The sequence below is a fragment of the Mytilus californianus genome, unplaced genomic scaffold (assembly GCF_021869535.1).
Source record: "Mytilus californianus isolate M0D057914Y unplaced genomic scaffold, xbMytCali1.0.p SCAF_7, whole genome shotgun sequence".
Lineage (NCBI taxonomy): Eukaryota > Metazoa > Mollusca > Bivalvia > Mytilida > Mytilidae > Mytilus > Mytilus californianus.
In genome coordinates this window covers 393,494-421,420 of record NW_026262723.1, presented here as the reverse complement: position 1 = coordinate 421,420, position 27,927 = coordinate 393,494, and the positions used below count along the sequence as shown (strand labels likewise).

The window sequence follows — 27,927 nt, the reverse complement described above, 5'->3', positions numbered from 1 at the left end:
TAGTGTAGAGTAGAAAAATCATAACTGTCAACAGAATAACAAGGACCATCAAAAGCATGTTTTTTATCTAAAACCTCTAAAGAATTTTTAACACTCCAAAAATAATTAAAACCATTATTACAAAAGTTAATAACAAGTTATTTGATAGTAAGCCTATTTCAACTAAATTTTATAGTTCGTTCTTATGTTGTACCCTCTTTTGTACTGTTATTATACCACTGTCCCAGGTTAGGGGTAGAGTTGGGATCCCGCTAACATGTTTAACCCCGCCACATTCTGTATGTATGTGCCTGTCCCAAGTCAGGAGCCTGTAATTCAGTGGTTGTCGTTTGTTTATGTGTTACATATTTGTTTTTCGTTCATTTTTTTGTAAATAAATAAGGCAGATAGTTTTCTCGTTTGAATTGTTTTACATTGTCATTTCGGGGCCTTTTATAGCTGACTATGCGGTATGGGCTTTGCTCATTGTTGAAGGCCGTACGGTGACCAATAGTTGTCAATTTCTGTGTCATTTTGGTCTCTTGTGGAGAGTTGTCTCATTGGCAATCATACCACATCTTCTTTTTTTATATTTAGGAATAGACATCTGGTGGTCAACATACGGTCTTTACCAATAGACATCTAGAAGTCAACAATACGGTCTTTAAAAATAGACATCTAGTGGTCAACATACAGTCTTTAACAATAGACATCTAGAGGTCAACACACAGTCTTTAACAATAGACTACTTATGGTCAACATATGGTCTTTAACAATGGACATCTAGAGGTCAACATACGGTCTTTAACAAAAGACACCTAAAGGTCAACATACGGTCTTTGATAATATACATCAAGAGTTCAATATGCGGTCTTTAACAATAGACATCTAGAGGTGAACATGCAGTTTTTAAAAATAGACATCAAGAGGTCAAAATACCGTCTTTATTAATAGACATCTAGAGTTCATCATGCAGTCTTTAACAATATATATCTAGAGGTCAACATGTGGCTTTTAACAATAGACATCTCAAGGGCAACATACGGTCGTTAACAATAGACATCTAGAGGTCAACATACGGTCGTGAATAATAGACATCTAGAGGACAACATATGGTCGTAACGAAGAAGCACATAGAGGTTAACATACGGTCTTTAACAATAGACAGCTAGAGTTCAATATACAGTCTTTAATAATAGAGAGCTAGCGGTCAACATACAGTCTTTAACAATAGACAGCTAGTGGTCAACATACAGTCTTTAGCAATAGACATATAGAGGTCAACATGCGGTCTTTAACAATAGACAGCTAGAGGAAAAATGTAAAACAAAAATCCATGTATGCAAGCACATAACACCTGTGTAGTTTTTAAAATGCAAAGTAAACCATCATTGAATAATTGCCTTAAAAATTATAACTGTCAAATTATGCGTTATTTCATTCTTCACACTGAACATGCTGAATAAAACAATAAAAACTGTGGAACACTTAAAAAATTAAGTCAATTATTTCTGATTTTTTCTTCATTTTTTTGTCAACGTTACATACATTAGATAGCCACATATTCATCTTCCTATAAAACTATCTTATGTTTTTGAGATATTTAATGTTGAGACGTTGACACATAACTTTTTTTGCGGACAGTCTATAAGGTATGTGCTTGCAGGTTGAGACTAAATGCTATGAGATAAGTTGGATTTATTTGAGCTGATATCTACTTTCACTGTTCAACCTCAGAAAAATAGTCTATCAATAAAACTAGTAACTGTCACTTTACATACTGAAAATTTGGAAACCAATCTGATTTTTACAAAAAGTAGACTAACAAATTTGAAAAAAATCGTCAATATTTATAAAGTGCAAATCTGTCAAAGTTCATTAAAATATGTCAAAACACTCCCTCACTTTGGACAGACTGTTAACATAGCTTCGAAATTTACTATATACATGGCATATTTACAAGATCTTATATTTCATTTTCAATTGATATCACTTCCTCCTCAGAGCAAGTCTTAGCTAATGTTTCATTCAGTCGATTTGTATACAGACTCACTGGTTTGATATTTTGATCAAACCGTTTTAAAAGATGACCAATGATATTGCATAATTCAATATAACGAGTATCATGAAGATTAAATGTCCTAGAGTGTTGTAGTTCATTTCTTGTAAGTCTTATGCGCTCAATATCATCTCCAATAGCTATGTCCGTATTCTGAATATCTAGCCAAGTCCCTCCCCATGGTCCAGGGGGACATCGTCGGTTGCTTGAATTACTTGGAATATGTTTATTAAGTTTCCTGTGTTCACTGTACAAGTATGTTATATCACAATCACTCCTAAGAGGCAGGTTGGGTTTATCTTGTTTGAGTTAATCATATAAAACATCAGCAAGAATATTTAGCACAATCATTCCCATTTTTGTGAAATTAAACTCTTCCTTGGAGATCTGAAAGAAAGTTAAAAGAATAAGTAAGAAACATGCCGAACAGTGATGCTTAATACAAAAGTAAATCACTATACTAATTTTATTGAGTTCTATAAATCATTCAAAATAAATGAAATAAGATTATTCAAATTATATTGTTTGTTTTCCACAGTACATTAATAGACGACGATGCAATACACGATGGGTGTCTCTTTCTGATAATTAATCACCTTTAAAAGTGATATTTTTGATCAGATAAAAATCACAGGCTCAAGTAACTTTTTTTTCTTTTTACATTTTAAAGACACACAGAAGATACATAGCTTAAAATAAAATAACAAAAACAATAAATAATTAACTGATATTAACCCTTACAGTCATCGTGACAAGATGGATAAATAATTGTTTTATTCGTAATGCAATATGTATGTGATTTTTTAAAGTTTTACTTTAAAATAACTTGTTAAAGTATAATTTTTTCTCAATGAAAGGTTCAATATAAAACTATTAGAATGCTTTAGGAACATAATAGTTGTTAATAAGAAAATTAATAATGATAGACTCCTGGAAATTGTCTTTATTCTATGTCTTTTGATTCCTTTTTATTTTAAAATGGTTTAGTTAACATGCATGGTTAAATCTAACCACTTTTGACTGTGCAGGAGATTATCAAAAACAGTTATGGTTTGAATAAAATCATAAACAAAAATCTTGATAACATTATTAAAGACTGCAGAACCTTCAAGCATTCAGACGGTGGGCATTTCCATTGATTTTTGTACCGTTGAGTTTCATTTATTATTTGATCGCGAGTTGCATCTGAATTATAATAGTTTCTTAAGTAAACAGGTTCTGATTCGTGATTTAATTAGATACTTGTGGGTTGCACTTTTTACAGCTGATTTACAAACCATACCCCCTTTAATTTGGGGAGACAATTGATATTCATAGATATTATATTTTGTTTACCTACAAGTTCCCATATATGATCTCCATGTTTCATGTCATGGAGATACAACTTGGGAATTTCACCAGTATAAAGACAGTTGGATAGCCATCAAAATGAATTCTCAGGAAGCCTCAAAGAAAAGGAAGGGTTTGTTCAGAATTTTAGTACAAGCTAAGACTTTGAGTAGGTAGAGGGCCTATGTTTTTATCTTTGGAAACAAAAGTAGTGCATTTGAACTTTCCATTCTATGTTATAATTTTTATGAAACTTCATAGTAAAAATGGCACAGTTTTAGCCGTTAATATATATATATTACTCTTGCATTAAATTCAGAAAGATTTTTGTTTTTTTTTTTCAGTTGAAAAAAAAAGCATTTGCTTGTCGCCCTAAATTCATATTACTTGTTAATGGTTGCTTTTGGGAATATTTCTTTTTTTTTAAATAGGTGTGGAATTTTTAGAATACTCATCTTAGAATAATTTATTAATTTTTGATAAAAAATTATGTCACTGAAGATGAATGATTTTATTTCATTTCCATAATCTTACTCAAAAAATTGTATTCTATTGCCCAAAGATGGAGAATTTCTCAATTTAGATACATATTCTTTTGGTATTTAAATATTTCATGTATTTAGAAGGGGCACTGATTTTCTGATATCTTCTTTTTTTCAATTAAATAATTTTGGCATGATAATGGAAAAAGAAATCTTCAAAGGAAAGTGTAGTATATTTTTTATTTAAGTTTGACTTGATAATTTTAGAAAAGGGTCATTGAAAATGCACCTTTAAACAACAAATAAACTGTTAACACAGATATATATATATGTCTCGCCTTTTTGTTATTTCGATAATGCAAATGTTGAAATTAAAAAAGCAACACTTTAACATGTAAGTTTTGCAAATATTCAAAGTCAATGAACCATGACTGAAGGTACATGGCTAAACAATCTCCATGGAAATGAGACGTGCCAGTGCTAATACAACTGCATACCAAATACCATTGAATTATTATAAGTAGTTCCGGCTTCGGCTGGGGCATAAAAAGATTAGGTATTGTACATGTTAAAACTACAACTTCTATACTGAGTACTATTGTTTTGATTGATTAACAGTGTTAAACGATGAGGTGTTTCATTTATTTCCATCTATTTACAATTTTTATTCAGTCGTGATGACGATTGTCAAGATTTCAAAAATGAAATTTGTTGAAATTTGTAATTCATCACTAGCTGGTCTAATTAGTATGATGTATGGCAGGTATTGATATCCATATTTAAATGATGACGAATTTTATTCTTTATTTCATTTCATATAAAACAGAAGCAGCTCCCCTTTCCAGCTGTAATTTCAGGTATTTTGCGTTTAAACTAAACTTGAACACATTGGTGACCTATATTTGTTATTATATTATTCTACTAATCTGTATTTTAGCTGGTTGATTTTGAAATATGGGCAAAATCTTATGTAACTTTTTTTGAATTTGAATTTGAATATAAGAACCTTCACATGCTTTTATGAAAGCAGATTTTAGATGAATGGTGACCCGCTTGTTTTATTTCTTTCAACAAATGTGATTCCTTACTTCAAAGTTTAAAATATGAGAAAAAAGGCTTTAGGACATAAAGTTATAATACCCTTAAGCCACTTAAAAACTTCATAACCCCTACAGAAAAAAAAGTTAAGGGCCAGTTGAGGGCCATGTGGCGGACAGTTGAGAGCTAGCTGTTTTAAGCAAAATAGTTGAGGGCTAGGTGTTGAGCAATGTAGCTCAATTCAAACCTGGCCAAGAACTGTATGTTAGATAGATGTCGCTCAACTGGCCCTCAACTGAAGCTGGCCATTAAGTTGATGAAAAGTTGAGCAATTGATCTTTGGTTTTCATGTAGTTGAGCAAAAGTTGAGCATTCAGACTTTGATTTTTTTGTAGTTGAGGGAAAGTTGAGCAATTGATCTTTAGTTTTCATGTAGTTGAGCAATTAGAAATATGAGCCGGTGATATAAATGCTATGTGCCATCTGTTTTCCATTTATCTCTGTGTAGTGCAAGTAGACAGGAAGTATAATTTATTATAAATGTACACAGAGTTTGAGGCCAAATTAAGGGAAGCACATGTTTTTATACAATTTTCTTTAATTACTATAATTCATAACGTAAAGATAAAAAACAAACAATATTTTTTTATTATAATATATCAAATATTCAAGATTTAGGTAATTAACAGTTATTATTAGGGACACATTTCAAAGCGATCACACTGTCACAATACCCTAAACAACCTCAAACAAATTTAAAATTTGAACTGGGCATGAGTATACACATGGCAAGCAAAGATGTCTTCTAGCTATCATGAACAAAATATTAATTTTACAATGGATGTAGATCAAAAAGTTACAAATAACTGTATTGACATTGAATAGTGTAGATGTATTTTTCTGATGACATGACTCTTAGATTTAGGAAGCTTGATGTTTACACATATTTATGGATAACATCTTTTGGTAAGTACATTAGATTAGAATTTCCGCCGTTTTGAATAAGTGCATATGCTCTTTTAGTTCAAAATAGTGATATTTAAAGTGTCGTCTTAACTTTTTAGAGTGAAGAAAAAATTTAGACAATATATTTATGCATTAATTTATATATTATCAAAATGTGTAAGACAGGAGACATATTTTTTTTTATTATTAAGACAATTTATTTTAGAAAGTATTACTAATAAAATAAGAATCTTCTAATAGAATGAATTTGGTATAAAACTAGAGATCTGGGGTATGACTGCCAATAAGACATCTATCCACAAATGACAGATAAATATATATATCTTTTTTCTGGTTGAACAACACTTTCTGTTTTGAGTATTTTTGCCATGTGCACTTTGAATACCCCCCTTCGTACTGACTTTTGCCATATTGGTTTATCAAGGGGGTGGGGAAGAAATTGTTAAGGAAAGAACATTGTTTTAGAGTTAAATGAGCAGGTACACTTAATACAGTTAATAGGGTAATAGAAATTTTATGAAGGCCTTTAACTATAATTTAAAACAATTTGCTTAGACATAGCTAGAGCAATTTTACTAGCCTCTGGTTTTACCTATAGAGTGATCAATCATGAAGACAGCATTTAGAGTTATTTTAACAATACTTTGCTTTATCGAGGCACTCTGACAGTCAACAGATTAAAATAGTGGGGAAGAACAATTTCATAACATTTTTTTTCTCAAATAGTGAAGCAAAGTATCAGACACATCCTTATCTTGTATTTATCCACATTTGTTAAGTTTAATTGATTTGTATAATTCACTCTGAGTTACACGTAGGCAATACATAACAGACGTTTGATGTAAATGTTTGTTAAATAACATTTAAAAAATATGATATATGATTATGTCATCTTATTAATTTTACAAACAGTGTTTTGTCACATTTATAGTTATCATAAATATATATATATAGGTTTAATTTCATTTTACTTTCAGACTTTGGTCTTATCAATTTCAAGATGTTGTCCACAGATGTTACACGTGCAATTAATGAAAAAATTTACAGTGGAAGGAAGATATTACAAAAGAAAGAAAAGGACAATTAAGGATTTTTCAACATTAAACATTGTTTCAATATATATCTTACTTCTTCTTGCATAAAAAGTAATATGGCTGCAGGATTAACAAGATTTTATTTACTAGATAACTTTAAAAAAGCAAGGATAAAGCTGTCATGTAGTCTGTTGTGACTTTAGATCTTTCAGCAGTGTTTTGGCTATATAAAATACACAATTTAAAATTTATTTTTTCTACTATTTGTAGTCATCAGTTTGCTATGACCAGCTATTGCTAAACTTTTAACGACCTGGCCCTCAACTTTTGGCCACCTAGCCCTCAACTTTTAATGACTTGGCCCTCAACTGTTGTCCAGGTAGCCCTCAACTCTAATTGCTCAACTGTTGGACACCTAGCCCTCAACTATGATATTTTTCTAAACCTTGCTCAACTAATTTGCATAAAGTTGAGCAATTGATAGTTGAGGGCTACCTAATTTGCATGGCAAAAATCCAGGTAGCCCTCAACTGGCCCTCAACTATTTGCTCAACTGACGGCCAGCTAGCCCTCAACTGGCCCTCAACTGTTTGCTCAACTGGCGGCCAGTTGAGCAATGCAGTTGGCCATCCTATCATTTAGTCTGTATGGGAAGTCACTGAAACATGACCATTATTACTAAGATAAGGCTTAATTTCTTTTTGTCACTTAAATGCGAGAATACTTATTTTACTACATTCCGAATATACGTCAATGATATTTACCTTTTAATTAACAGAATCCGAAACAAATAGTTAATTAGATACAATAAAGGATTCAGAGCCTTACATATTGTCTTTACGACAAAGATTCAATAGACTCATATGGTATGTTTATCGAGTAAAGTAAGACAACATGTCAGGCTGAAATGAAATTTTGTCATCATAGAGGCAAGGTATAGTTAGTTATCACAAATGGTAAATGAAACATTATTACCTAATCAGAAAAACTAAATATCAATATTATTGTCATTGGAGATGTTTAACTATGAAAAGGAGATCAAGGGTTGTGGATAAATTCAAGACAGAAGTTTTAACCGTATGGCATTTGTATGCAAGGTTTGGATTTAAAAGGTATTTTAAGATCTGTTATAAACTTATGATGTCACTATTGTCTAATGCTTTATAAACATATATGGTGTCTTTTTTGAATTTCTCTGGAGAGAATAACAATCAAATGTTTCTATGTAATATTCAAATATTTCACTTACACATAGTGATTCATTTTGTAGATCTGACCATTCACCAATGAACTTGTGGATTGATTTACATTTCTCACAATGATATTCTATAATCTGTTTTTCACTAAAATCATGTAATCCTGTAACAGACTATGGTTTGTTAAGGCCACATTTCCACTTTTTCTCAAATTTTACATTTGACATCTTGAATCTTGTATCTATTATCTTGATTATTTCCTCTGTCAAAAAGGCAGCAATGTATTTGTACATACCTCTTTTAATTTCTTTTTTAAATTCCAAAACCTGAATCTGAATAAAATTCGGACATGTCATTAAAATTAGTTTTCTTAACTTTGTTGCTTTCTGTAATTCAAAGACAATAGTACCTCTGAAAAAAGCAATTTGACTTTTGTCCTGTTCAGTTGCATCCACCTCTGCAACTTTAAACTTCCTGCTGAGTGAGGCAATCAAATGATTAATTAGATGTGGTGGTAGAAACCTGAACTTGAAACATAACCAGGAGGATTTCTGACAGGTTTTGTTGGTTACATTAAACATCTCATATATGTCATATTCTGGTTTTGATTTGACCATGCAAGGTACATAGTAGCAAGGTTTTTCATCAGCACCTTCTCTGGTTGCAGGTATAATAATATCAAACTTTTCCATAATATTCAGGATATCATCTTTATGTTGATCATATTTATACAAAATTGTTTTTTCATCTCTAAAGATATCATCTAAAACCACACTATGTAATATTCCTCTAATATTTAAATCTTTCAATTTTTCCTTAATTCTATGTCTGCTTACATCTGATTGAAATTTCTCTGCGGTAACTATACATTTAAATGCATCAGACAACCATTGTGTATCTAGGATGATGAATTCGGGAAGATCCTCAAAATAAACTAAAGCTCTGATTTCGTGGTGAAATTTCAAAAACAACATTAGTTCTTCAGCATTCATTGGCATAAGTGTTTCAAGAGAGATTTGCTCAAGTTCTTTTAAGGTTATACTTGGAATTGATAACCCTTTCTTCCTCTCTTGAAGACATTTTTCCAGTTGAATAAATTTCAATGGATATTCTTTATTCCACGATTTCATTCCTCTGGCTAAGTTTAAGATGTCCTGTTTTATTTTCTGGAATACACCATCATCATCTTTTGTATTTGAAATGAAGTATTCAGATCGTATATGTCCACAGGCATCATCTGAAACATCTTTCACATAGCTTTGAATCTGCTTCTTGCATTCAATTTTCATTAATAGGTCTGACACAGGAAACTGAAAAAAACATGTCAATAATAATTTATCATTGTTAAAGTCATATGAAACGAGTGGCCGGTGAAAAATAATGTTAATCCAATTCTTGAACCAATGCATGCATATATCATAAACTTAGTGTTCTGTGCACGATTTTATCATTTTTTACGCATCCATATCGTATAATCGTCAAAAAAATATTTCACTCGGTCAGTGTTGTTGTGAAAATGAATCTAATTAATGGTCGTGTTTTGAAGCCGAAGTTTACCGATTGTCACCTTTGTAAACAATTAACAAAGAAGCATGGATATTGAGGTAAGCACGTGTACAATAAGATATAGTTTATTTTGATGACGGAGCGATGTTTACGTTTGTTGACTCTCTCTGCCAATTTGGTTTTCCCCTTCGCACTTGCGTATTGCGATCACCGGATTTTTACGAGAAAGGTTACGTTGAGGTAACTGCATATGGAAAACATGTCGGCGAATTATTGTCTGGGAAGCCAATAATTAAAAAAAGTTAATTTCTTCTAAATTTGGAATTTTCTTCAGAAAAAAGTATATGTACATAAGTTTTATAATAAAAACTAGCAATTTAGTTTTAAAAAAACATATGCATAATTTTTTTTTAATTGAAGTTTCCTTTGACTTTAAACAGTGTTATAACATGTATAATGAGGTAACTGTATTTGAATTTTCATGGGAAGGAAACAGTCAGTATTCTTAGATATTAACCTGTTTATTTCAAAATTAATACCTAATTGAATATTAAATAAATAGCATAACTGTTGAGGTCTTCTACAAAATGTCCTTCATTGCCCTCAAAAAGACTTGATTATAATACCAACTATAAATGAGACGTTCACAGATGGCGAAAATGATCATGTTGCAAAAAACAAACACTCAAACACAAAATTGTATGACTTATGTCCTACCTCCATGAAAAATAGCTTGTTCTCCCTGCGAATAATGCCCAAAGCAATAACATTTTTGTGTAAATAACATTACATAAGTTGCTTGATAATTGAAATAGGTATTGACAATTCACTTGGAAACTCAATTTATTGCCCATGACACTTACCAAAGAGGAAATCATGGATTATCATAGGTATGTTCTATGTTCCTTTTAAAATCTATATGTGTCCTTATACATGTTACACAAAAAGTTATATTGTTGTGTTTTCCAAGTCCTCCATGAAACCGCTTTCTGAATTATTAACATCAATTTTATATGCAATCAAAGCCTGGCTTCAAAATTATTGTGAAACTACCTATTCTAAAGACGGCGTGAATCAGATGTGAATACTAAAGTATTCCAAAGATCTGTTAAAGTACATACAATCTAAGACTATTTCATCTTGGAATAGTACATGTATTAAATCATTTGACTTTTCTACCCAGTAAACAAGTATTTCACGTTCAAAACTAAAAGACAAATTGAATGAATTGGTCCTGCTTTGTTTCATTAAAAAGAATGACAAACATAGATACAATGTGTCTTGTCTTAGGAAGGGAAACATTGCGCTTTGTAAAAAATCAATGATTCAAACAAAAAATTCTCTGAAACTGACAGCAAGATGGTTGATTTCTAGATTGACGACATATTTGTTGCGTTTGATGAACATGTTTTTAAACATATAATTGGCATTCCCATGGGAACCAACTGAGCTCCTTTTCTTGCCAACTTGTTCCTTAATTCATACCTGCGCTTCTCAGGAAGAATGAAAAGAAGCCAGAATTATCCTTGAACTTCACTATCCACTATATAGATCGATTATGTCCTCTCAACATAAGTTTAATGATGAGGGTCTCTCATGGATTTCTCTATATACAATTTCTCTCTATCAATTATGTTTTCCCAAAAATACACAAAAATGGGTAAAATGGGTTAGGGAGAGGGTTGAGCACTCACAACCATGTTTAATCTCGCCACATTCCTTAAGTGCCTGTCCCAAGTCAGGAGCCTGTAGGTCAGTGAATGACATTGCTTTATGTCTGTCGTATTTGTTTTTCGTAAATTGTTTTGTTATAAATTAGTTTTCTCAATGGAATTGTTTCATATTTTTTATGTCGGGGCCTTTTATAGTCAACCATACGTAATGGGTTTTTCTCATTGTTGAAGGACGTACGGTCGCCTATAATTGCTTACATCCACTTTATTTGAAGTTTGGTGGATAGTTGTCTCATTGGCAATCATACCACATCTCTTTATTTTTATCAAAATGGATTTCAAGGACAATAACTCATATACAATTGACTGACGATTTTGGAAATGCTGAATAATTTGTAGTTCTAGTCCACCTCAACCTTTATGTCTTTAAGGGGTACGTTTAAACTACGATTAAGACAAACAAATCAAATACGATTTTTTTGTTTGTTTTAAACATGCAAAAACGGAATATAGAAATAGAAAAAAATTGCAGTTTCAGTTTGGTTCAATTTTGGTAAAATAAGCAACAACAAAAAATCCACAACATTGCAAGTCTGCAGTTCAACCTTATTTGAATCTGTATTCATGTGACCTTTTATTCATGAAAGACTAAGCTGGAGATGGGTTACACATGTGGTACATTAAATGAAAAGAATGTTAACTTTGGAAAAAAGGAAAATATCAAAAATATCGAACTTTAATAAAAAATTTAAAACGGAAATCCCTTATCAAATGGCAAAATCAAAAGCCCACACAACAAACGAATGGAAAACAACTGTCATATTCCTGACTTGGTACAGGAGTTTCCTTTTGTAGAAAATGGTGGATTAAACATGGTTTTATAGCTAGTGAAACCTCTCACTTGTATGACAGTCGCATAAAATTCCATTACCGGTATATTGACAACAACGTGTGAACAAAACAAACAAACATAATAGAAAACATTTCAAAAATAGGGATACAGCAGTCAGCATTGTGTTATAATCTTAATCACTATAAAAAACAAACAAATATGTCAACAAAGGAAAACAAAATGGCATATAGACAACGCACATTAGCAAACATGAAATACATGAATACAAAAAAATGACCATAGCACAATAACACTATGGCGGGATATATAAGTACCGAGCCACGCGAGAAGAATATTACCAAAAATGGACTAAATAGTAAAGGTTAATAATTAACAAAGACAAATGGTGGATAAAATTGGAAAATGAAACAAGGGAGCCACCGAGAAGATCCACTTTGTTGACTGAAGAAACCAAAAAAAAAATCCAACTATACAGGTAAAACTTTGTTCTTTGTTTGACCTTTTTAACTTTGTTGATTCGCGTGTCACTGGTGAGTCTATTGAAGACAAAAAGTGCTTCTGGTGTACCAATTTTAATCCTGGTATCAATGGTGAGTTTTTTGTCCCTTTTTGTTTTCTTTATTAATACAATTATGTTAGTAAGCACACAACATATAAAAATAAGAAGATGTGGTATGATTGCAAATGAATCAACTATCCAACAAAATTCAAAAGAAGTGGATGTAAGCAATGATAGACTATCTAAAAGCTATTTCCCTTTCTTATGAATCGTAGGAGTTAAAGTTTTGAATTACAAAATGTATGACAAAAAGTAAAATCACAAAAATACTGACCTCCAAGGAAAATTGTTAATTAAACTGTATGCAGTCAAATTATGAAAAGAAAATAAGGATTAGAGGGCAAAACGTTTAATTGCATTATACACTGATAAAACCAGAGGATTACGAATATCTGACAAAATGTCAAAAAGAAGACTAGGCAACATCCTTAATTTATATATTTATCTGTATAATCAAAAGTTATTCTTGTATGGAAACAAAATGGAGCCATAAATAAACAAAATTCCTAAGTAAGAAAAGAGTGAATTTTAAGTACAAAATATTTTATTTTTCTTTTTTAATTTGATATCTTCTTTAGGCTTTATCAAGTATGAATCGAAAAATGATTTTTTTTTATATATTTCTAATTCCTGAAATAAACCCAAAAGTTATAATTAAGACAATATTTGTAAATATGTAATTGTTGACCTTTGACCCCAATATGCATATTGTGACCATTTTTCATGCTTAAAGCATCATTATTCTGAAAGATCAATTATTTGTCTTTTTTTATGGATATATATTCAAGACTTGTGTTCGATGGGTGCAGTTTTTAATTAATTTGTTTATATGTCTACCGTTAGTAACAAGTGTGCAGATCCTGAGATTTCATGCTTTCCTTACTAACGATTAAAGATAGGTTGAAAGCATTTAAGATCAAGGTTTCATTACAAATATCATGCAACCCTAACATTATCTAGATCCAGTAAAATATAGACAGCCAATTCCATTATGTATGTTTTATTAGATATTAATTGAATTTCAATTTCAATGAGTTTACCCCTCCTACTGATGGGGTCATATTGAGTTCAAAGTTCAGCCACCATGGTAATCTAAGTCTTGTTCATTCCTGTATACTTAACTCTGTTTTTACAGTAATAATGATTTCCTTCTGCCTTCGCTTGATATGGGTAAATTTTCTACAAAAAGAAATGCATGTACCAAGTCAGAATTATGACAGTTGTTTTCCATTAGTTTAATGTGTTTTAGGTTTTGATTTTGACATTTGATAAGGGACTTTCAAATTTGAATTTGAGTTCTGTATTTTTGTTATTTTACTTTTTTTATATTGTATATATTTGTACAGTGTCTTTACACACCTTTTCTCCCTTTGAAAGCCTGACTTTGTCTTTATGTGAACCAACAAGAATCACTGGTGGATCGAGAATATTTGTTTCCTATGTCTCAGTACTTTCATCTATTTTAGCAGTAAAACTTTCAGGTTTATTTTGCTGATCGTCAAGTCTACAGTAGCAATGTATGGAATTCATCCACAACTGAAACATTTCTACAAAATAATGATTGCAGCATGTATATCAATGTTTATGTTTCAATCCATCTTAAATGCATCCTATATTGGCCGCTGCATCAATTTCAATTGTTCTAAAATAAGATTAACACTTTCAGCTGTGAGCTACTGCTCATTAATGATATCCTGCTATAAATAAGAAGGTGTGGTATGAGTACCAATGAGACAACTCTCCATCCAATTCACAATGTGTACAAAGTAAACAATTATAGGTCAAAGTACGGCCTTCAACACGGAGCGTTGGCTTACACCGAACAGCAAGCTATAAATTGCCCCAAAATGACTATATATAGTGTAAACAATTCAAACAGGAAAACCAACGGTCTAATTTATATAAAAAAGGAATAAAATGGGTGCAGGTTGATACGACCACAGAGGTCGAACCCTGAACAGTTGGGGCAAGTATAGACACAACATTCAAGCTTGATACAGCACTGAATTTGGATTGTGATTAAATATTTGACACAGTCTAAGAACTTAAAAAATTTTAATTTACCTATTCAAACCATATCATTATTATTTGCTTTCATATATAAATCAGAAATTACCAATTTAAAATGGAAAATTTTAAAGAAAAAAAAAGGAAAAAAAGGAAAAAAAAAATCCCCCCCCACAATTTTTTGAACCCACTTATGATTTATCACCCCCAAACTCTATTCCAGCCTTTCCTTTGTGGCATGGTACCTTGCAGTACAATTTCAGAGAGATCAATACACTTGAACACAAGTTATTGTACGGAAACTAGAAAAATGCTTGTTTTTTGGCCCCTTTTTGGCCCCAAATTCCCAAATGTTTAGGGCAATTACCCCCAAACTCAAACCCATCTTTCCCTTTGTGATATGGAACCTTGTAGTACAATTTCATAAAGATCCATACACTTACACACAAGTTATTGTCCTGAAACTAGAAAAATGCTTGTTTTTTGCCCCTTTTTGGCCTCTAATTCCTAAAATTTTAAAGCAATTACCCCCAAAATCAATCCCAGCCTTCCCTTTGTGGTATGGTACCTTGTAGTACAATTTCAGAGAGATCCACACACTTAAACACAAGTTATTGTCTGGAAACTAGAAAAATGCTTATTTTCGGCCCCTTATTCCTAAACGTTTAGGGCAATTACCCCCAAACTCAATTCCAGCTTTTCCTTTGTGATATGGAACCTTGTAGTACAATTTCAGAAAGATCCATACAATTACACACAAGTTATTGTCCTGAAACTAGAAAAATGCTTGTTTTTTTCCCCCTTTTTGGCCTCAAATTCCTAAAATTTGGAGGCAATTACCCCCAAAATCAATCCCAGCCTTCCCTTTGTGGTATGGTACCTTACAGTACAATTTCAGAGAGATCCATACACTTGAACACAAGTTATTGTCTGGAAACTAGAAACATGCTTATTTTTGGCCCCTTTTTGGCCCCTGATTCCTAAACGTTTTAGGCAATTACCCCCAAACTCATTTCCAGCTTTTCCTTTGTGATATGGAACCTTGTTGTACAATTTCTTAAAGATCCATACACTTACACACAAGTTATTGTCATGAAACAAGAAAAAGGCTTGTTTTTTGCCCCTTCTTGGCCCCTAATTTCTAAAATTTGGAAACAATTACCCCCAAATTCAATCCCAGCATTTCCTTTGTGATATGGAACCTTGTGGTACAATGTCAGAGAGATCCATACACTTACACACAAGTTATTTTCATGAAACTAGAAAAATGCTTGTTTTTTGCCCCTTTTTGGCCCCTAATTCCTAAAGTTTGGAAGCAATTACCCCCAAAAACAATCCCAGCCTTCCCTTTGTGGTATGGTACCTTACAGTACAATTTCAGAGAGATCCATACACTTGAACACAAATTATTGTCTGGAAACTAGAAAAATGCTTATTTTCAGCCCCTTTTTGGCCCCTTATTCCTAAATGTTTTGGGCAATTACCCCCAAAATCAATTTCAGCATTCCCTTTGTGATATGGAACCTTGTGGTACAATGTCAGAGAGATCCATACACTAACACACAAGTTATGTCTGGAAGTTACAAAAATGCTTATTTTTGGCCCCTTTTTGGCCCCTAATTCCTTAACTGTCAGTACCATAACTCCCAAAATCAGTCCCAACCTTCCTTTTGTGGTATTGAACCTTATGGTAAAATTTCATAGAGATCCATTCACTTAAACTAAAGTTAGAGTGCGAAAACCAATGTGTCTTCGGACGACAACGATGACGCCGCCAACGTCATACCAATATACGACCGCAAAAATTTTGCGGTCGTATAAAAACAAGTGAAATTGCGAGCTACTGCTCATTGATGATACCCCCGCCCAAATATTTCGGTAAACAGGAAGTTGTTGAGTGATGAATCTGAAAACGCATCACACGGTATAGCTGACTTATATAAAATCTGAAACCAAATTTCAGAAATCCATGTATTGTAGTTCCCGAGAATGACGAAAATTTTCATCTTGGCTATCATGTGTAAAATGATACAAGTGTTCGGTAAACAGGAAGTTGTTGAGTGATGAATCTGAAGACGCATCACACAGTATAGCTGACTTATATAAACCCTGAAACCAAATTTCAGAAATCCTTGTAATGTAGTTCCTGAGAAAGATGTGACGAAAATATTCATGGGACGGACGGACGGATGGACTGACGGATGGACGGACGGACTGACGGACAGACAGAGCTAAAGCAGTATACTCCCACTTTTTTAAAGTGGTGGTATAACGAGAAACACTTATGAACCACACCAACAAACGACAACTGCGGAACAACAGGCTCCTGACTTAGGACAGGTGCATACAAATGTATAAGCCACTTTATAGTCTATCATGTGTAAAGTTAAAAAGCAATAAATATGAAAAGACATCACATATTTTAGCATGCTCATGTAAATGTTGATTGAAATTTTCAGAGGGCTATGAATTGTATTTTCTGAGATAAATGAGACAAACATTTCTTGCATGGTCATTATATATAATTATGTGTAAGAAAACCTGTATTAAGGTATGTGTTATACAGGAAGTTTAAAATCAACAAATTGGGAAATACCTCACACAAAATACTGTATAGCGGTTTATTTTCGCGGGTGTAAAATTTTGCGATTTAGAGGCAACAAAGTATACGAAAAAATTTTGCGGCTTTTATTTTGGTGGATTCTTAAATCCCAATTAAATATTTTGGGGTATACTGAAATTGTTGCAGATAAAAAGCTGTAAAAATTGAGAAGCAAGTGTCTATATTTTATGGTTAATTTTTTTTACCAGAATGACGTCTTATTTATTGATTATATTCTGATACAGTTACAGCTGATTGCATTGAGTGTGTAGGTAAAGGTAATATCTTTGGTTAGCTTGCTTAAGCTTGCTAGCTGAACCGTGGAGTCATTATTAGGTTAGGTAAACTACCCTCCTTTAGGGGTAGACTAGTCCGACAGATAACCAATCTATCTGTCTGTAGGACTAGGCTACTTCGAAAGGAGGGTAGTATACCTTACCTAATACTGACTTCACAGTTCAGCTAGCAAGCAAGCTAACCAAAGATATTACCTTTACCTACACACTCAATGCAAGTGGCTGTAATCAATAGAATACAGGTAACTTAGATATTTGTCACAGGTATACACACTTCTTTAAATTTTACGGTTGACAAGTTACGAAATTGACCGGACCTTTGATGTACTTACTAATTAGGTTATAAAATTATCAAGAGTGACTTACAACTCTTATGCAATTTGACACTAATTAATAAGGGTAATTACCTGATAGAGTACTTAACACTCTTAATCTATTTGACACTATTTGATAAGGGTATACACACCTGACAGCCATTTTATAAAATACATGTATGTTCAATGCCCTTTGGCATTTATGTCGTTAAAACTAACCTATACCGCATAAATTTCCGAGATTTTCATTTATCCGCCAAAATAAGCAAAAATAAAAACCCTCCGAAAATAACCCGCTATACGGTAGTGTTTTCACATGAAGCCTGATTACAATACCAGGAAGCTCTGACTTGTATTTCCCGCCAAAAAAAAAAAAAAAAAAAAAACAAACGAAAATTCCATTACACATGAACAGTATGTGTAAGAATATATGACTATTCTGTTAACAGGAAGTTGACAAGCAAAGATTGTGAAAAACATCACACAGTATATCATGAATGTGAAATATATTACGCAGTATATCATTCACGAATACTGAAGTCTGATACCAAATTACTGGAACCTTATAAAAATGCAATGGAAATTTCATGGGACGACTAACAGAGCGACAGGGTATACACCGTATACATCCACTCTTTCTGAGTAGGGGTACACAGATGGATCAAGGTTCTCTTGTAGAATGCAGAAGTTTCAAATTACGCTCAATAATACCTAAATGCTAAGTATCTTCAAGCATTGTTTGTATTTTAAAAAAGAATTGAAATCGGTCAAGATCTTTGTGGACAGCTCAAGCAGGAAAAAACTTTTCCATGTTTATACTGAATTCACACACGATAAAAGACAAAATCTAAAAATATAATTGAACAGAAAAGATATTTGGTGTACATGTATTAATCCATACAGCAAATGTACAAGATAAATGAAACAACACTTTATAATTTTTTTTGCTTCAGAAGCACTTTTCAGGATTTACCTCCATCACAAGTTGGTTCACCGTTATGGAATATCTGTTATACAAATGTATAGATGATATCGGATATGTTCCATATGTCGTAACTACAATCCCGTTCCCTTTTCACGAATGTGACCTACCGAATTAGACTTTTTACCTTTATTTGTGACATTTTTACCTATTGTGTCTGTTTGTTTTGTTCACGCATCATTATCAATATTATTAAATTTGATGCGGCTATCGTAAAAGTGAGAGGTTTAGTGCTATAAAACCAGGTTCAATCCACCATTTTCTACATTTGAAAATGCCTGTACCAAGTCAGGAATATGACAGTTGTTGTCCATTCGTTTGATGTGTTTTGTCATTTGATTTTGCCATGTGATAAGGGACTTTCCGATTGAATTTTCCTCGGAGTTCAGTATTTTTGTGATTTTACTTTTCATTAGGAACGCTCCAACCTAATCATTTGAAACTAAAGGATATACATAAATATGTAGAAACGTTAAGAGTTGTATGACCAAAGGAATGTTACAAGAATATCAAAATTTGTGAGGCCTGTGAGCCCTTAGCGGGGCAATGGCAGAAAACCTCCTGATAGATTCAAGGGGCAAATTTAAGCCCCCGGAAGCTCACGAATTATCAAGAAAGTGCATTTCTGTCATTAAATACTGATCAATAGCAAAATATTCCGTTAATGGACACATGAAATAATTAATTTTCATAAATGGCCAGGTGAAATATAAAAAATTGTAAAGGGTTCCTTGGAACCATGTGTCTCACCTAGGATTGCTGATGTCAGTGTAGAAGTGTAATAATGACTCTAAAGATTTAATCCATTTTTCACTCAAATACAGGAATAAAAAAAAAATTGAACTTTGTTTTAAATGTTTTTTCTTGATCTTGAAGATTCGCTTATTTCCAAGTTTCATATCAATCTATCAAAGTTTACACATTTATCACGTAAACAGAAATTAATCCCAGACCGTCTGTTAGTTGCATAAAAAATAAATGAGGAATGTGTCCATGAAGAACGGTAAAAGTAACGCTACTCAAATTTGTACTTGATCTGAGTTTTGTGGTAATAAGTATTGTGCATAAGTTTCATAACATTTGGTTGAGGCTAACTTAAGTAAGAGAAAGGAAACGAAAAATTCAGCAATTTTTCCATTTGTAAAGGGACATAACTCAAGAACAGTAAGAGCGACACCACCAAAACTCACACTTGATCTGTATTTTGTTGTAATAAGCATTGTGTACAAGTTTCATAACATTTGGTTGAGGCTAACTTAAGTGAGAGAATTAAAACAAGAAATTCAGCAATTCTTTCATTTGTAAAGGGGCATAACTCTAGAACTGTTAAAGTGAAGCCACCAAAATTCAAACTTGATCTGTGTGATAAGGTAATAAGCATTGTGTATAAGTTTCATAACAATTTTTCCATTTGTAAAGGGACATAACTCTAGAACAGTAAGAGCGACACCACCAAAACTCACACTTGATCTGTATTTTGTTGTAATAAGCATTGTGTACAAGTTTCATAACATTTGGTTGAGGCTAACTTAAGTGAGAGAATGGAAACAAGAAATTCAGCAATTCTTTCATTTGTAAAGGGGCATAACTGTAGAACTGTTAAAGTGAAGCCACCAAAATTCAAACTTGATCTGTGTGATAAGGTAATAAGCATTGTGTATAAGTTTCATAACATTTGGTTGAGGCAAATTAAAGTTAGAGAACAGAAACGAAAAAATATAGCAATTTTTCCATTTGTTAAGGGGCATAACTCTAGAAAGGTTATAGTGACGCCGCCAAAATCCAAACTTGATCTGTGTTTTGTGGTAATAAGCATTGTGTAAAAGTTTCATAACATTTGGTTGAGGCAAACTAAAGTTAGAGAACGGAAAACAACTTTGGAAAGTACTGCGTACTAACAGACGGACAAGGGTGAAACTTAATGCCCCCTCCGCTATGGCGGGGGCGTACAAAAACAAGAATGCACACGCTGAAATGTCTCGCCTGCTTTACTGACCATTGATTTTATGTTGATAGTCCTAAAAATAAAGCTTTACTACAAGTATCACATGAACTTAACATGATCCAAGAAAATGAAGTCCAGGTCAGATAAACCAAACTGGAAATACATGTTCACCTAACAATCATTCCATACACCAAATATAGTTGACCTACTGCTTATCGTTTCTTAGAAACGAACTTAACCAGGAAACCTTAACATTGACCAATGAAACATGAAAAAAGGTCAAGGTCAGATGAACCATGCCAGACAGACATGTACACCTTACAATCAATCCATCCATTACATATAGTTGACTTACTGCTCATAGTATCTAAGAAATAAACTTAACCATGAAAATGGTTGGAAGGCGGGGTCATCGGACAAATTTTTTAAATTAGATACCCTAATAATGATTATGGCCAAGTATGGTTAAATTTGTCTCAGTAGTTTCAGAGAAGAAGATTTTTGTAAAAGATTACAAAAATTTACAAAAAATTGTTAAAAATTGACTATTAAGGCCAATAACTCTTAAAGGGTTCGACTGACAATTTTGGTCATCACAACTTATTTGTAGATCTTACTTTGCTGAACATTATTGCTGTTTACAGTTTATCTCTATCTATAATAATATTCAAGATCATAACCAAAAACTGCAAAATTTCCTTAAAATTACCAATTCAGGGGCAGCAACCCAACAACAGGTTGTCAGATTTGGCTGAAAATTTCAGGGCAGATAGATCTTGACCTGATAATTAGTTTTACCGTGTCAGATTTACTCTAAATGCTTTGGTTTCAGAGATATAAGCCAAAATCTACATTTTACCCCTATGTTCTATTTTTAGCCATGGCGGCCATCTTGGTTGATTGGCGGGGTCATCGGACACATTTTTAAAACTAGATACCCTAATGATGATTGTGGCCAAGTTTGGTTAAATTTGGCTCAGTGGTTTCAGAGAAGAAGATTTTTGTAAAAAGCTAACGACGACGACGACAACGACGACGGACACCAAGTGATGAGAAAAGCTCACTTGGTCCTTCGGCCAGGTGAGATAAAAATTGGCATGTAGAAAAATGATACATGTGCAATTCAGGATATTTCTGGTTTCTATGAAATTAAACTTAAGGAAAAATATTTAGAAAGCTGTGAAATTTGCATAATTTGGTTGAATAGATAGATTTTGAATTAGTTTTCTGACACCTAAAATTTCATGAAGGTTTGACAGTTATTGATGTTTTAAAACATTGCAAAACAGACTGTACCGAAATTTTGACAACGCCAACGCTGAGAGAATCTAGGATCGATAAGTCTTGTTTTCGCAACAGAAATGTTGCAGGCTCAACTAAAATGCAAACCACATAATGTATCTCAACAGATAAGGAATTGTTTTGAACAATAGGAAACTAAGTAAAATTCGCAGTAGATTCAGACTGCCAGAAAATAAACAAATATATAGTATGATGCAATTTGATTAAAAAGTAAATTTCGTCACTTTATCTTAACTACAATCCGTTGAAGAAAGAATTACAAGACTCATGTGATTGAACCATTTCTTTCAATTTATCTAGATTAAACTATTGATTAGATATAGGAAGATGTGGTATGAGTGCCAATGAGACAACTCTCCATCCAAGTCACAATTTATAAAAGTAAACCGTTATAGGTCAAGGTACGGTCTTCAACACGGAGCCCTGGCTCACACCGAACAACAAGCTATAAAGGGCCCCAAAAAATTACTAGTGTAAAACCATTCAAACGGGGAAAACAAAAGGTCTAATCTATATAAAAAAAACGAGAAGCTAGAAACACTTATGAACCACATCAACAAACGACAACTTCTGAACATCATATTATTGAGTTCTCTTAAATTCATGTGCAAGCCTGGGCGTTTTGATGTAAACGTAGCTACGCACCTGCATTATATTGTATGTTTGATTTAAATGTATATGAATGTATAAATGTTCTGTTATACAGGCTGAATCTTGAATCTAGATAGTTTAATACTGCATATCTAGCATATTTATTGATTTGAACTTGGCTGCAACACTTGTTGCTAAGTAGCCATTTTCTAAAGGGTTATTGTATTGAGAAATAAAATGACAAATTAAATCAAATTTGGTGGTTTGACAAAAAATGACCATATTGCACATTATCCATTCAGAAAGTTTGGTCAAGTTGAACTTTAACTATCATTTGAAAACAAAAAAGAGGCAAATGAACAGGTGACAGAAGGACATATATTTGCTTTACTATATTCCTCCTTCTAATCAAAACAAATTACATCCTAAAACCTTCGACTGAAGACAAAATACAATAAGGGGGGAAAAGTTTGATAATCTTTAACTTACATCATTGAACATGATTTAAATAAACTGTTCACACAGATAGATATCTCAACTCTTTATATTTTGAAAGTAAAATGCAAATGTGGAAATGAAAATAGCAATAATTTTACATGTAAAATATGCAAAATATGAACTATGAATGAAGTTACAGGGCCAAATGATTTTCTTTTAAACCTTGACATAAGATATGACAATGCTAATACAACTGTGTACCAAATATAAATGACTTATCGTGAGTGATTCCCCTTAAACAGATCTAATTTGACTTTGTCAAGTCGAGACCATATAATCATGAAAATATTCCCTCCTGTAACATTTGTAAATTTGATCTTTAACATCATGAACATATATATATTAAAGAGGTTAATTCTTCGATAATAAAAATTAAAATACTTTAAAATGGATTATTTATAAAGCTGTATTTAACAGAAATGTGTTTATCTCAACATGCTCAAACTTAGAAAAATAATAAATAAAATGCTTCGCTGAGCGCAGCCTGATACGACCGCAGAGTTAGAACCCTGAACAGTTGGGGCAAGTTTGGACACAATATTCAAGCTAGATACTGTCTAGAATTTGGATTGTGATCAAATTTTGACATAATATAGGTTTCTGACACAAAATAAATGTGGTCAAAGATCTTAAAAAATTTGAAATGGGACATTTAATTTACCTTAAATGGTCTGATATCCAAAATCTAGCAACATGGTTAGATTCAGCATATAAAAAAACACCAAAAATTTAATTTTAGTTGAAATCAAACAAAGTTTAATTTTGAACCATTCAAACCTTAATATGGACTAATTTGAAAACAGGGCCCAAAATAAAAAATCTAAATGCACAATATGAGTCAGCATATCATACAGCCGCAATAATTCAGTTTTTGATGAAATCAAACGAAATTTTATTTTATACCCTTTTGACCTCAATGTAGACCAATTTAAAAATCTGGCCAAATATCCAAAATATTATTACAAGGTTAGAATCCCAAAAAAATAAAGACTTTAAATTAATCCCAATGAAATTGGTTAAAAGATTTGTATTTATTTTCAATTGAAGATTTCTTGCTATTGTGCAATACTGTGCAATTGAAGACTTCTTGCTATTGCATAACACTGTGCAATTGAAGATTTTTTGCACTTGCGCAATACTGTCAAATTGAAGATTTCTTGCTATTGCCCAATACTGTGCTACCGCGCAATACTATGCAATTGAAGATTTCTTGCTAGTGCCCAATACTGTGCTATTGCGCAATACTGTGCAATTGAAGGTTTCTTGCTATTGTGCAATACTGTGCTATTGCGCAATACTGTGCACTTGAAGATTTCTTGCTATTGCGCAATACTGTGCAATTGAAGATTTCTTGCTATTGCGCAGTTATGTGCAATTCAAGATTTCTTCTTGAAACTTTTCAAAAAATTTGAAATTTCAAAACTTTTGAAGAAAAAAAATATGATCCCACAAAAAAAATTGGAAAAAAAATCCCCCCCCCTCCAAACTCAATCTCAGCCTTCCCTTTGTGGTATGGAACCTTGTAGTACAATTTTAGAGAGATCCATACACTAAAACACAAGTTATTGTCTGGAAACTAGTAAAATGTTTTTTTTTTGCCCCTAATTCCTGCATGTTTAGAGCAATTACCCCAAACTCAATCCAAGCCTTCCCTTTGTGATATGGAACCTTGTGGTACAATTTCAGAGAGATCCATACACTTACACACAAATTATAGTCCGGAAACTACAAAAATGCTTGTTTTTGACCCATAATTCCTAAACTGTTGGTACCATAATCCCCAAAATCAATGCCAACCTTCCTTCTGTAGTATTGAATCTTCTGGTAAAATTTCATAGAGATCCATTTGCTTAAACTAAAGTTATTGTCCGGAAACCAAATGCGTCTTCGGACGACGCAGAAGCAGACGATGACGACATCATAGCAATATACGAATGCAAAAACATTTTTGCGGTCGTATAAAAATAAAAATGTATCAAACATCATATCATTACTTACCTTGTGCATTTTTGTCATCAGCCTCATTAAGTTTTGTCACAACAAGATAAATTGCATCTTGGGACAGAAATGTTTGGTGTGTGTGGTAAAATTCTTCATCGCCAGCAAAATCCCATAATAACAAGTTGGCATATTCCTCTTTGTCATGTAAATCAACTGTCAATTTTTCCATCATGGATTTGATATCTTTATGAGCTTTTTCTAATGACAGGTTTTGCTGTTGTTCATGATAAATATTGGCTACTTGAGATGCTTGGGGTTCAACTTGAGTGACTACTGGAGGTTTTATTTTTTCAGGCTGCTCAGATAAAGTTTTTGATTCCTTTGATTCATCAACACGTCTGTACAAAATGGTAATGAGGGTGTTGTCTTTGACAGTTTTATGAGCTCCCTCTGAATAGTTAAATTTAGTGTCTACTGGGTGTATAATTTGAGTGTCTACTGGAGGTTTATTTTTTTTAGGCTGAAATACTGTTCTTGGTTCCTTTGATTTAACAAAACCTGTTGGTGAAGTGGTGTCCGTAAACGTCTTGTGGGCTGCTTCTTCAATGATGGCTGAGCTGTCCTCACTGGCTAGTTTTTCTTCGTATGGTTTTAATAATCTTGCATGAAGTTCAGTTTCTTCATAGTTGCCTATAATTAAATAAAAAAGAAACTACTGTGTTTTTCCCTTAAAATGTGATAAAAAGATTTGTAATAAATTATTGGTTAAAAAATGTAGAGGAATAATGTGTGTGAGGACACAAATGGCCCTGCTCATGCTTTGGAATTTTCCAAGTCAAAAATTAGCATAACTCTAAGTCTAAATGACTCATTGCCCTGATTCGATCTTTGTTTGCGTGTTGTGGAATTTAACATGAGTTTCCTCAAATTTGCATAAGGCAAACTTAAGTTAAAGTGTAGAAACAAAAGTTGAAGAGTGGAAACGAAATGTAGAGCTGTGAAAAGGAAAAAAAATGCAATTTTCCAATTTCTAAAGGGGCATAACTCTAGAACGGTAAATGACTCACTGCCCAAAAGCGAGTTTTTTTTAGTTCTTAGCATTGTGGATGTGTTTCATAAAATTTATAATAGGCAAACTAAATAAAAACTTTGTTTTCCGCTTATAGTTTATGTGTTTCCCTCAGTTTTGGTTTGTAACCCGGATTTGTTTTTCCTCAATCGATTTATGACTTTTGAACACCGGTATACTACTGTTGCCTTTATTTAAGTTAGAGTGCGGAAACGAAAAAACAAATCAATTTTCCAAGTAATAAAGGGCATAACTCTATAATGGTAAGTGACTCACTACCCCAATTCAAACTATGTGTGCAAGTTTCAGGAGCGGATCCAGGATTTTGGAAAGGGGGGGCGTAGTATTAAAGTTTTTTTTTTTTACCTTTTTTGGCTAAAAAAACATAAAATAAGTGTAAAATGCATTTTATAGTTAAAGTGTAGGGGTTGGACATTTTTTAGTACCGTATTCTCTCCAATAATTTTCTATTATAAAATGATTGGGTGGATCCAAAGCTATGTACTAATTAATATATTTGATGTGGGATTTGTCGGTAAAAAATGGACATGGAAAATTCTCGTTTGTTGTATGGTTAGTTAGCAAAACCTCACAGATTTCTTGTTGTAAACAAGATATACGGCTATTCAATGAAATTTACAATACGACCGACACGAAGAAAGACAAACAAGCAATTTTAATCCAAATGTTTGGTTGAACAACAAGGAAAGTGAGGGGTTCCAAATCAACCAAAGGCTTCGAATGAGTTGGAAATGACAATGAAGTTGTGAATGACGGTCGATACATGGAGACATATAGGCCACACCCAGCAGGCAGGTTGCAGTCAGGCCTCGAAAAAAGTATTCAGTATATCAGTTCGGCGAAACAGACATCCCGGTCAGATATGGGATTCACATGCACCCCCCCCCCCCCCCCCCCAAAAAAAAATCACGCCAGTTTTTTATTCATCATGTTCATTTAATGCTAAATAATTCTGTTGAAAATATGTTTTTCTAATAGCAAACAAGTGGACAAGATTATTGTTTTCAATCCAGATACGGCCAGAATTTTTGTTTAAGACAAAATTCAGGATCAGAATTTTTTCTGTAAAATATCTCAGACTGCCCCCTCAAATCAAATGGTCCGTACCTTAGACTTTAAATCTATATCTAAAGCTTACTGTTTCGGGATCACTATTCAGCAATGTTATTAATGGGCTGGGGCGTGTGGGTTTAAACATGTTTTCGTAGGTAAATGATTATATTGCTGTGGAACTTTTTGTTTCATGAGAGTGTAATAGAGTATTACTTTCTGTTGGGTGGAATTGTGAAATAGAAGTCAATACGTTCATGCTCAATACTTTGTCGCTTTGAAGGCGTCATGCTTGTCATCCTCAGCCTAAGCAATGTGTTACTGTAATTTGAATTTCAAAATGACCGAGTGACGTTTTTTTCTACGTACTGGTCAACTCCACCGTAGCAAAACATGACTTTGACATAATCAATAATATATTACAGTAAATACGAGCGAAAAATATCTTTATAAGTAAAGAATTGTCACTTAAAAATTAAATACACGGGAAATGGCAAAGTTCACGAAGTCTAGTCTAATAAATCATTTTACAAAAAAAAAAGTGCAAGCAAAAGAGGGGGGGGGGGGGGGGCTTACGCCCTCTACGCCCCATTCTGGATCCGCCACTGAGTTTTGGTTTTTACCATTATATATGA

The 27,927-nt window shown here is 32.9% G+C and overlaps 2 protein-coding genes and 1 long non-coding RNA gene across 5 annotated transcripts in view; all 3 read right to left on the bottom strand.

Moving 5' to 3' along the window:
• Window positions 1–27,927, bottom strand: part of LOC127709397 (uncharacterized) — a 449,543-nt gene that overhangs the window by 269,880 nt on the left and 151,736 nt on the right. The window lies entirely within an intron of this gene.
• On the bottom strand, window positions 1,265–9,595 carry LOC127709406 (uncharacterized). Its single transcript, XM_052214931.1, has 2 exons — window positions 8,137–9,595; window positions 1,265–2,425 (listed from the first exon to the last, which is right to left on the bottom strand). Exon 1 carries the CDS (start codon window positions 9,490–9,492, stop codon window positions 8,257–8,259), a length of 1,236 nt encoding a protein of 411 aa, XP_052070891.1. The 5' UTR covers window positions 9,493–9,595; the 3' UTR covers window positions 1,265–2,425; window positions 8,137–8,256.
• The window catches only part of LOC127709429 (uncharacterized), a 35,697-nt gene continuing 20,308 nt past the window's right edge, over window positions 12,539–27,927 (bottom strand). Inside the window, exons 2-3 of the long non-coding RNA XR_007985652.1 lie at window positions 25,210–25,842; window positions 12,539–14,221 (exon numbers count right to left, since the gene is read on the bottom strand). This is a non-coding gene — a long non-coding RNA (uncharacterized LOC127709429). The remainder of the gene's footprint in view (window positions 14,222–25,209; window positions 25,843–27,927) is intronic.

Excerpts from the sequence above, each read along its gene's own strand:
- LOC127709406 (XM_052214931.1), bottom strand. The coding sequence starts at position 9,492 with ATGCATTGGTTCAAGAATTGGATTAACATTATTTTTCACCGGCCACTC.